The sequence below is a fragment of the Triticum aestivum genome, chromosome 1D (assembly GCF_018294505.1).
Source record: "Triticum aestivum cultivar Chinese Spring chromosome 1D, IWGSC CS RefSeq v2.1, whole genome shotgun sequence".
Classification (NCBI taxonomy): domain Eukaryota; kingdom Viridiplantae; phylum Streptophyta; class Magnoliopsida; order Poales; family Poaceae; genus Triticum; species Triticum aestivum.
In genome coordinates, this window is record NC_057796.1 from 441,533,626 (window position 1) to 441,545,248 (window position 11,623).

The 11,623-nt window shown below is 52.1% G+C and overlaps 1 protein-coding gene across 1 annotated transcript; it reads right to left on the minus strand.

The window, feature by feature from the left end:
* Nucleotides 1–6,802: 6,802 nt before the first annotated feature.
* On the minus strand, nucleotides 6,803–11,333 carry LOC123182740 (WD repeat-containing protein 55). The gene is made up of 15 exons (XM_044595401.1): nucleotides 11,134–11,333; nucleotides 11,015–11,047; nucleotides 10,427–10,491; nucleotides 10,101–10,188; nucleotides 9,934–10,006; nucleotides 9,481–9,587; nucleotides 9,057–9,099; nucleotides 8,862–8,918; nucleotides 8,683–8,759; nucleotides 8,036–8,081; nucleotides 7,906–7,952; nucleotides 7,731–7,804; nucleotides 7,597–7,652; nucleotides 7,245–7,512; nucleotides 6,803–7,144 (listed from the first exon to the last, which is right to left on the minus strand). Exons 1-15 carry the CDS (start codon nucleotides 11,226–11,228, stop codon nucleotides 7,071–7,073), a joined length of 1,203 nt encoding a protein of 400 aa, XP_044451336.1. The 5' UTR covers nucleotides 11,229–11,333; the 3' UTR covers nucleotides 6,803–7,070.
* Between the last annotated feature and the right edge of the window lie 290 nt (nucleotides 11,334–11,623).

An 11,623-nucleotide genomic window follows, 5' to 3' on the forward strand; every position in this document is an offset into this window, starting at 1 on the left:
GCACGTATGACTATATTCGGAATACATGCCTACATTACATTGAAGAATTGGAGCTAGTTCTGTGTCACCCTATGTCATAACTGTTGCATGAATAATCGCATCCAACATAATTCTCCATCACCGATCCAATGCCTACGAGCTTTTCACATATTGTTCTTCGCTTAGTTACTTTGCCGTTGCCACTGTTACCGTTACTTACATACTACTTTTCTACTAAATACTTTGCTGCAGATATTAAGTTATCCAGGTGTGGTTTAATTGACAACTCAACTGCTAATACTTGAGAATATTCTTTGGCTCCCCTTGTGTCGAATCAATAAATTTGGGTTGAATACTCTACCCCCGAAAACTGTTGCGATCCCCTATACTTGTGGGTTATCAGCCTCCCAGCCGGTCGCCATGCCGCCGAAGAACTACATGATCCCCCGCGCCGCGACAGCTGCGACCGCCGCCGTCACCCAGCCGAAGCAGAGGAAGCCGAGGGCACCGCCGTCCAAGCCACCGGGCATGTCCAACGCCGACTAGAGGGCGGAAATTCAGCGGCGGGAGGCTGTCACCGCCGACCGGCGGAACAGGGCCAACGCCAAGAAGGCCCGGGACAGCGCGGCGCTTGCGGCTGCGGCGGACCAAGCCAAGGCGGCTCGCGTGGGGATGATGAATCCACCCGGCGGCCACGTCCAGTACCCGCCTTGGAGCCAGCAAAGCGTCGGCTCTTCGGTCGGCTTCTCGTCATCGCCGCAACCATGGGGATGCACGCCGTCGCCGGGCTACGCCGACGGGGACGTGCACGATGTGTTCAACCCCAACGTCACCTTCCCCCATGGACACCCGGCCCAGCGCACGCCCTCGCCTGCCTTCGCCGGCATGCAATACCCTCCATACAACTACTCGCCGCCGGCCTACGCGTCCTCCCCGACGCTCCCTCTCCGCCATGGCGTGCTGCCCTTCTCACAAGCTTCGATGTCTCACCTCGGCGACACCGACGCGACCGACGCCGACATGGACGACATCATCGCGGTAGGCTCGGCCGCGGCCGCAGCTTCCTCCGGGTTCGCTACCCAGGACGACACGGTGGACCTCAGTGGCAGCATGGGCGGCGAGCTCGAGTACGGCGAGCTGGAGCCGGACGAGCAGGAGGAGGAGGACGACGAGGAGGAGGAGGAGGAGCCGGCGCCTGTTCCGGCGAGGAGGTGTAAGAAGAAGAAGGGGGCGGCCAGGACTGGTGAGCCGCGCATCAAGTGGGCATCGAAGGAGCAGGAATGTCTCGCCGAAGCGTGGAAAGTCGTCTGTCTCGACCCGACAACCGGCACGAACCAGAGCATCGAGACGTACTGGGAGCGCATCAAGGCCGAGTTCGACGAGTGCAAGCTCGTCGACCCCTACTTCAAAGGCGTCTACATGTAGTGCAGGTCGAAGCCAATGGCAAACCATTGGGGGCTCATCTAGGCGGCGTACAACAAATGGCATGGGATCGTCGAGGAGATCGCGGCTCGCCCGGAGAGCGGCGCCAACATTGAGGATCGGACATGGCACGTCGGTCTCCCGCTTCTCTTCGCCGTGCGCGCCCGCCAACTGTTTGTTCCTCGGCGCAGCTGCTGCGCATGTTCGCCATGTATCGCCAGGACAGCAGCGACCAAGAATTCAAGTACCTCCACGTCTTCAAGCGGATCGACAAGTACGAGAAGTGGGCGGAAGTCCGGCGCACCCTCGCCAAGGCCAAGGAGACCTACAAGCCGGACGCGCCGACGCCGGGCGCGTCAGAAGGGCGCCCGGACGGCAACAAAGGGGCCAAGAAGGGGAAACACGCCGACTCGGCTACCGCGTGAGTGCAGGAGTCTATCGAGCATTGCCTCGCCGACGCACAGGCCCGGCCCACCCTACAAGAAGAGAAGACCGAGGCGCGATGGTCGGCGTTGATGACGAACAGCGCCGTCAAGCTCGACCTGCTCCGGACCAACGTCGCCGCGAAGAAGAGGAACACCGACCTGGCTTTTCTGATGGGCGGGGCCGACATGCTCCAGAGCACCAATGAGAAGTTCAAGGCGTGGTACATGGCGGAGCGTGGCCTCATCCTGAGCCAGCTGCCGTCGACGGCGCCGCCAACTCCCACGCCCACGTCGCCGCCGCTAAGCCCGACCGATGATGACTCCACGACGCCCAGCAGCACCGAAGCCGCGCCGATGCCGCCCAGCACAGAAGCAGCTCCGACACCGCCAAGCCCGCGCACGCCGACTCCGCCGACGCCGGAGGCCGACCCCGCCGAGTGATGCGTTACGCATGCATCCAGACTTGTGGCGTTCTTTTTTTTGTACGCCGAATTATTTATCCGATCGCCGAACTGTGGCCTGTGATCGCCGGACTTGTGGCGTCTTTTGTGAGTGGGAACGACCATGTCTGAAATTGCAGCGACCTGGGGGGCGGTGCCTGGGGGCGTGACTGGGAGCTAGGTCACCCCCAGGGGCCAATCTAGCACTGGTTCGCTCCCAGGCCGCTCTTTTTTGACACCCTGGGGGCCGAACGGCTGGAGATGCTCTTAGAGCAACTCTAACTGGGCGACCCATTTCGTCCGCCGCCGTCCGTTTGGGTCGGCGCAGACAAAAAAGCAGCCCAACGCGCCGACCCAAACGGACGCACGTCCGCTTGGCGTCCGCATGGCGACCCATTCCCGGCCCATTTTTTAGTCGAATTTGCGTCGGCGCGGACACGAGACAGATGCGCGCGCGCGCCTACTCCTCTCCCCGGGCCTGCCGGTCGGTGGCAACCATCACCATTTCTCCCCATGTTTCCCAAAAACACTCCCGCCCGCGCGCTCCCGCCCCCAACCAGCCATGGACGACGCCATCGACCTCGACATCGACGCTGCCGCCGGCCTCGCCTCCCTCGCCTCGTCTGGCGCCGCCGCCCTCTCCGGGCAAGGCAAGCCTCGTGCCCCGCGCAAGACCGACGCCGCGACCAAGCCAAAGAAGGCGCTGACGCCCGAACAGCAGGCAAGGGAGTCGGCCAAGAGGAAGGGCCGGAGGCACGCCGCGGACGGGAGGGATGAGGCCGCCGCGCAGGCCGCCGTCATCGCCGCTGCGCAACAGGAGGTCACCAACGCCCGTGTCGCGGCGGCAACGAGGGAGGCGCTCTACATGCTAGGGTTAAACCCTAGCCAGCACGGCCTCGTCCAAGCCGCCGTCGCCGCGGCCAGCACCGGCTCGTCGGCGTTTCCTCGGCATGCAACCCGATCCCCGGCTTCCACGTCTACCCGCAGGCCTCCCGCCTCTCCGGGGAGTGCTCGCCCGACGTGAGTGTGGTCGCGCCTTCTACGCCCGCGCCCGCGCCCATCGACCTCAACGCCACCCCGGTGGCCGGTGGCTCGTCATCCGGCGGCGCGAGGAAACACGCGCGGCAGACGCCGGCCGGCGTGCTCCTGGACGCTCGCAACATGTTCGAGGAAATGTCGTCCGCCGCCGACGATGACTACATGCAGAACCTCATCTTCGAGGGCGGTGCGCCTGCCACTGGCTACGATCCCCACGAGACACAAAGCCAGGACGACCGCGGGGCGTTCACGCCGACCGCTGACTGTGATCCCGATCAGGCGGCCTTCATGCGTGATCAGGTCGGCAACGTCCTGGACGGCTTCCCCCTCGACCACGAGTTCCCGAACGACTACGGGCTAGAGGAAGAGGACGAGTGCGACATCGAAGTGGAGCCTTTGTTCGAGGACGAGCTCGCCAACCAAGCCGCTGGTCCTAAGCCGAAGCGCAAGAGCAAGCGCATGAAGGCGTACACGGCGGCCGAGGACAAGCTTCTTTGCGAGTGTTAGCGAGACATTGGACAAGACCCCAAGACGGGCTCCGAGCAAAAGCATTCAACCTTTTGGATTCGTGTCCACTGAGAGTTTCATGAGCGCAAGAAGTTTCCGCCTTACCAATTTGTGAGCACGCGCGGGTGGGTCTCCATTTCCAAGCGGTGGAGGGTGATCCAACAAGAGTGCAACAAGTTTTGCGCCACTCTTGAGAGCGTCAAGGCCCGCCCCGTGAGCGGCATCGGCATGCAAGACATGGTATGCTAGCAAGCCGCCCTCTTTTGTGTCATCAAGTTCACCCTTTTGCGTGCTCATTTGCATATCACTTGTCCATATGCTTGCATGGAAACATTTTGTAGGCATTTCAAGCTTTGGAGGCATACAAGGTTAAACACAATGGCAAGTGCTTCAACCTCTCTCATTGCCATCGGGTCATCAAGGACGAGGAGAAGTTCAAGACGCAATATGCCGCACTCAAGGCGCGTGGGGGGAAGAAAGCCGTGGAGGATGTTGGGGAGGGCGAGCCGGCACGGCCACGGGGGAAGACCAACTCCAAGAAGGAGGACAAGCGAGATGCGGCCACCAACGCCTTGATCGCAAGCGTGGACGGCATGACGAATAAGAAGGACTCAAGGGAGGAGGAGCGCTGGCGTTTCAAGGCGGAGCAAATGGATGCTTTCATGGAGATCCAAAGGAGGAGGCTTGAGATGGACGCCGAGAAGCAAGCCAAGATGTTCGAGCTAGAGGCGGAGAAGCAAGCCAAGATGCTAGAGATCGAGGCCGCCAACGCCAAGACCAAGGCAAAAGAAGTGGCTCTCGCGAGCATGATGACCGGGGTGGAGATCATGAAGGTGGATCTCAACACCGTGTCGCCAAGGAAGAGGCCGTGGTTCGAGAAGATGCAGGCTGACATGCTCAAGTTCGACGACGAGTGATCTATGGCGGCGAGCGCCGTCTTTTTTGTATGCCGGCAGGTGTGCTGGCATGACCACTAGAGCCACGATGGCGTGGTCGAACTCAAGTCCCATCCTTTTTTGTGTGCTGGCATGTGTGCCGGCCGGCTGGCGAGTGCGCCAACATTAACTGTGGTGATATTTTCTGAAGCCGTTTCATGGTGCCGGCATGAGACATGGCCACTGGCATGATGGACAGTGGGCCTTTTTTTTAAATTTGAATGCGGACATGAAATGGGTCGGCGCGTTGGGCGCACTGCCGACCCAAATGCAAAACTGGGCGGACGCAGGGCGGGCGGCCGACCCAAACGGATAAAAAGCCGAAATCACTAATTAAGGAGCACTCGTTGCAAAGAACACTCCACCTTCACAGGTCGCGACAAGTGGCGCACATGCAGCGCGCCACTTGTCGCAACCTGGGAGGTTTCCCTTTTTCGTAGATCCGTTTATTCAAAACGTTTTATCTCTTAAAACGTGCGTCCAAATCTCGAACCGTTTTCACTGTTGGATTCCTCGCGTCGAGATCTTCAAAACTAGATCCCATGTTGATAGGTTTTGACGAACTTTTTTTTCACGAAAAAAACGGACGAAAAAACCGAACCGGGAGCACGGGTTTTTTCCCTTTCCGAAAGAGGCACGCCCGTGCCTCCCACGAAATCACAACTGTGCCTCTCGTGGAAGCAAACCCGTGACTCTCGTGGAAAAAAAAACAGAAAACGTGTTTTTTTTCCGTTTCCGAGAGGCACGGCCGTGACTCTCGTGGAAAAAAAAACAGAAAACGCGTTTTTTTTCCATTTCCGAGAGGCACGGCCGTGACTCTCGCGAAAGCACAACCGTGCCTCTCGCGGAAGCAAAACCGTGACTCTCGTGAAAGAAAAAAAACAGAAAACGCGTATTTTTCCCTTTCCGAGAGGCACGGCCGTGACTCTCGCGAAAGCACAACCGTGCCTCTCGCGGAAGCAAAACCGTGACTCTCGCGAAAGAAAAAAAAAAGCAGAAAACACGTTTTGTTTTTCCCTTTCTGAGAGGCATGGCCGTGACTCTCGCGAAAGCACAACCGTGCCTCTCGCGGAAGCAAAACCGTGACTCTCGCGAAAGAAAAAAAAGCAGAAAACACGTTTTGTTTTTCCCTTTCTGAGAGGCATGGCCGTGACTCTCGCGAAAGCACAACCGTGCCTCTTGCGGAAGCATAACCGTGACTCTCGCGAAAGAAAAAAATTAGAAAACACGTTTTTTTTCCGTTTCCGAAAGGCACGGCCGTGACTCTCGCTAAAAGCACAACCGTGCCTCTTGCGTAAGCATAACCGTGACTCTCGCGAAAGAAAAAAAAACGCGTTTTTTTCCCGTTTTCGAAAGGCACGGCCGTGACTCTCGCTAAAAGCACAACCGTGCCTTTTGCGGAAGAAAAACCGTGACTCTCGCGAAAGAAAAAAAAAGAAAACGTGTTTTTCGCGTAAATTTTTTATCGATTCTTTTATCAGAAAGCTATGGAAGACCGGGGAAAACAAAAACGTCGAAAAAACCGGGGAAAAACCGTTTAAAAAGCCGAAAACGCGTGCGAAAAATAAGAAAAAACAAAATCCGAAGGGAGCTTCCAGAGCGCGACACGTGACGAATGGCTGAGAGCGCGTCAAGTGGCGCTGATCGCTGCGAGGCTCTCAGAAGTGCTCGACAACTAGTTGCTCTCAAAAAAGCGGACAAATGCGCCATGCATTTAGGTGAGCCCGTTGGAGTTGCTCTTAGATCCCGCTAAAGTTTGACAAAAGGGCCGAAACGCCAAATTTCGCCGTTGCACCCACACCGGCACGGGCACGTCGTGTCGTCACTGTTCGTTGGTGGGGCGGCACGGGGGAACAGTGCGGCATGGGCTCGTATGAAACCGACTGACGCGTGAGGGCACGCAAAGTACGTAGCTCTTTCTTTAAAGCGGGACAGGCCTACCTGCTACGCACATATCGTAGACTATCTTTGCCGCTTATGCTAGCCACTGTGATTTTGTGAAAGCTACGCGTGCAAGCTGGTTTCCATGTTCGTTCTTGCCTGGGAACTCGAGACAAAAACGAGCCAGAATATGATAAAACATTCAGAGAACAAGGCAGGACACAAATTGTTGCGACAATAAAAGATACTACACGTATGCTTCACTTCAGGGGGCCATCTGCAGCCGGAAATACACGTTACTATGATAGCCAAGTTCACACTCCTCACGCCTATAAATAAACTAAAACATTCCTCCTACAACCCGATATACTGAGACAACATCAAAACTGACCCTTGACAAGTGAACATCTCAAGGGCGGCCTCTTTGCCCTCGCCTGGGCAGGCTACAGATCTGCAAAGAAGTCCGGCGCGAACCCGTCCAGCTTCTTGCCCTTGCCCTTCTTCTTGCTCCTCGACACTGTCCGACACGACGGCACAAGCAAGGGCAACCATTATCAGAGACCCTAAATAGCAACGGCGCATCGATTGCTTCGATGCAAGGCAGGCATAGGTCTTACCGTTTGAAGAGCTTGGCTCCATGTCCACGTCCATCCCGTCGTCGTCGCTGTCAGCTTCAGCCGGCTGGTTGTGGTTGACGACGGCGGCGTTGGCTGCAGGCAACTCGTCGTGGTGACCAGCGGCGGCGTTGGCTTCAGGCAACTCGTCGTGGTGGATGGCCGCGTTGGCTTCAGGCAACTCGTCGTGATGGACGGCTGCGTTGGCTTCGGGCATGTCGTTCTGGTGATTTAACTGTGGACCGCCCAGGAGTTCCTCCATGTCCCAGAGCTGCATACAACAGGGCGCCTGGTTAGATCACTGCTAGTAGTACATGGATACCGGGGAAGGGCTGAGGGGGAGAGGGGTCGTCACCTTTATCATTTTGTCATGTGAAATGCTGCCTAGATACTTCCTATCGTGCGAGAAACCTGCGGTACAGACATAATGGTTGAGAACATGGCACTTCTTGGAGTAATTTTTACCGAGAAATGACGGAGTGAACGTACCAAGCGCCTCGATTGGAAATTCTGAATGCTCAGCTAGCGGCTGTATTATCTGATTCGGTAAGATACCCACTAACCTGAATGCGACGAGAATATGGAGGGCATGATAAAATAACAAATAAGACTACGAAACAGGCGACAGAAGTAGGTCATAAAGGCGCCATGGTAAATTTCAAACCTGATCACACCATCTGCTGCAGCAGATATCAGAGTTTCTTCATCCAGCTAAAACACCAAATACACTATATTAAATGATGATTACACAGAGGAAAAGAAGGCAGAAATAAAAAAAAGGCATTCATTCTAACCTTCAGCAAGTTATCAACAGACTGTGCGTGCCCCAGAAAACGGTCACTAGCCACAAAAGTATATGTTAGTACACAACTACAGACAAAATCACTTGCAGACTTACTTGGTCTACCATCACAGAAATTGAAAGAGGCAAACTGGTTTAAGCTGTAACATGTTCAAACTACTCTGCTTATCACCTGTGAAGATTCTTCTCAGGCCTTATCGGTGATAATAAAGCAACATGAGCCTTAACAGCCAATAACATTTAGGAATTAATTACATGTGAGATAATACTGAATAAAGCCTGATATTTACCCAAAAAATGGCTAATGTTATTGTTTAACCATGAGAAAAGAGAAATATCACTAACAAACATAATGTTTACTAATGTACATTACAGAGGATACAGCTATATATACAACTAAAAAGGATAACAGCAGTTGTATGGCTAGCATTTAAAATGAAAACAGAAAACTAGAGAAAATAAGGAGTGTCTTCATGGGTGCCCTTCGGAATATAATCCATGGTAGGTGGATAGCTATTGGGTACATCTTTCTTTACATTTTACAATAGCAACCACTCGATAAATAAATTACAGTATATGACGTAAATCAAAGGATGCATTATATTTCTGCTCCTGGTGCAGTCATGAAAACACATTTACCTGCAGTCCTTAAAATGTCCCCACGAGTACAACAATAGAGCTCCACTTGGAGTTCCACAAACAACTTTTTGGCCATTCTGACAATTGCAAAGAATAAAGTTTTGTTCAGTAACCATGAAATTACGGATGAAGGGTGTGAAACTGTGAGTAAGTGAAAGTTGTTAAACAAAGGCAATTACCTTCATTACCACCACAGATAGGAGTTCGTCTTCTGAAAATTCAGATTGTGACTTTACCTATTAGCAGATTAGGCATGACCATGGTTATTAAGATTAAAGGTAACTCATAGTGTGGAAGTTCTTAAAAGCAAACATAGAGTAAGGGTTTATATAATACACAGGGATGAGATTTGATGTATTGGAAAGGCAACTCACTCTGTTACCCCGGAGATTGTTCACAGATAAAGTTCCATCACCACTGCAAATAACAAGATAAATTTTAACATTGATTACCATAATGCCAAGGAGAAAAAAAAATATCCAAAACTTTGAACAGGTAGAACTGCCCAAAAAATGGAACTTCAAGGATTCACAAAACACTGGCCTCATACATATATCATCATTCATGTACTAAATAACAGCGTTGTTCTGCATCAGTGATGTAAACTAAGAAGTGAAATGGTTGCGGCCTCTCCATGATGCCGAATGGTCTATGAGAAAGAGAGATTGGTAGACCTCATTGCCATGGAAACACTAAGTTTGTGCTTGCATACAAATAGGCCACTCATTCCTATGAAATAATGCTCAACTATATAACACTGGTACAGCAGTAAAATTTGCAGGAATGCAAATTAAGTACCTTGTAGCCAATATTTGATTTGAGCCAGCTACATAGGTCATATCTGATATGTAATCTTCATGGCGGTGAAAAGTGTTGCAGCAAGATCGTTGCCGAGTATCCCACACCTAAAATTGAATAAGTATTTTAAACTGATTGTATCAAAGAGACTGTGTTACTACTATTGAGAAAGATAAGAGCTAGAACATGGAAAAACTATCAAGTGTCGGCTTGTAAGTGTAGCTGTGCCAGTCCAAAACATATGCAATGGTCATTAAATAATGATAGCTATTATGATTATTATCAACCAAGCATGGACGATTAGGTACTTACAACAGGTCTGTATGGATAAATAAGCTGGGGTGTAATTATATTATGTACTCCCATAAATGTACAGGTTTATCAATGGTGAAACTGGCCTACGTTTGAAAGCGATACAGCTGGAGGCAGTCAAACCGATACAATATTAAATACCTTAATGTAACCGTCATCATCGCCTGAAGCAACTGTAGTTTCAGTAAGACACACAAGGCGGTTTATGGCGTCACTGAAAATATCAACAAGAATATGAAATGGGGAAACATAGATATCTAGTTCCACAAAAAAATCAATAGCAGCACTGATAACTGACAAAAACTTACTCATGTGCATTATCCAAACGGGCAATGACTTTGCCTGTTTCTACATCAGAAGCGACAATCGACATATCAGCAGATCCCGTCAGAATCGCTGCAACAAGCCACAACATCAACCAACAGGACCTGGTTAGAGTATCTCACAAGATGATCGGATGTGTTTTACCCTCAAATATGGGTTGTGATTGCCAATGCCAGCATAAAGCGACTACTGTTTTAGCACCATGCTTAAGCAAATAAAAACAGCTGGTGAAATATCAAAATCACAGATAAAATGTAGGGTAGTTGATTGGCAAGCTGGGAGGTACTGGCATTAATAAGGGAGTCATTACCAGTTCCTGAGTCCACAAAACGAACAGCCCTACAAGAGTCCTTGTGAGGTTTTGCCACGAACAACCTTAAAAACATAGCAAGAGGACGCTTTCATCAATCTCTGTCGATATGAAAACTACATAATAATTGTAATAACACAAAGACAGCTCAAGCATCAAACGGATACCCATCAAATAAACATCATCAGTGAGACGCTTAAATTTTGAACTCACATACACCCATTCAACCCAAATGCCCACACGGCCACCCACAAATCAAGCTTTGCTAAACATACTATCAAGGATTGCAAAACCAGGCAGGGGAATTTAATTATGCGAAAAACGACCAAATATAGTTGAACCCTACACGAACTCTGCATTAACCACATGAGCTTGTCCACCTCGTGCAATCAGCACACAACAAATGAAACCTCTACGGCTCCAAACTTCAAGTAAGCAAGAAGAATCTAAAGCTGATTGACAGCTGAGGGTAAACCATAGGAACACTAATCCGAGACCGGAAGCAGTGATAGTACTATGAAACAACAGCAGCTGGCAACGTAGTACGAAAATAACCGAGCACGAGGAGCAAGGGGCCACCGTGAGTACCTCTCCAGCGGCAAACCGTCGGCGTAGCGGAACCTGCGAGAGGCAGCGAAAATTAGAACCGGTTACCTCCTCGGAAGGGGGAGCGAGAAATTACTGAGGGCGCTGGAGGCGGCGCGCACATGTGGAGCTCGCCGGTGATGAGGGAGGTGGCGACGAGGGGCGCGGAGGGGTGGAAGGAGAGGTCGAAGGGCATCTCCTCGTGGAGGGCCTCCATCGCGGGCGGCGGGCGGCGGGCGGCGGCGAAGCGGCTGGGGGAGAAGAGCGGGGGAGGTTTAGGAGCCTGGCTCGGGCCGTCGGGTGAAATCGCGTGGAGGTGTCGTGGCTGGGTCGGACACTCGTGAATGGGCTCCGGGCTGGGATGAATTTGTTGGTGAGATGGGCGCACCTTCACGGCCTGGTCAGCCGAATGGAAAAAGATGGCCCGAAAGCCTTATTTGTTCCCCTCTTTTTTTCTTTCCTTTTTTGATTTTTTAACTGGGACACCTTTTTTTCCTCAAAAAAAAGAAAAAAATGGGACACCTTTTGCATATCAAAAAAACTGGAACACCTGCGTTCCATAGATCATCTCGGACCGACCAGGCGGTCACAGCACCGGTTACAATGTTTGGG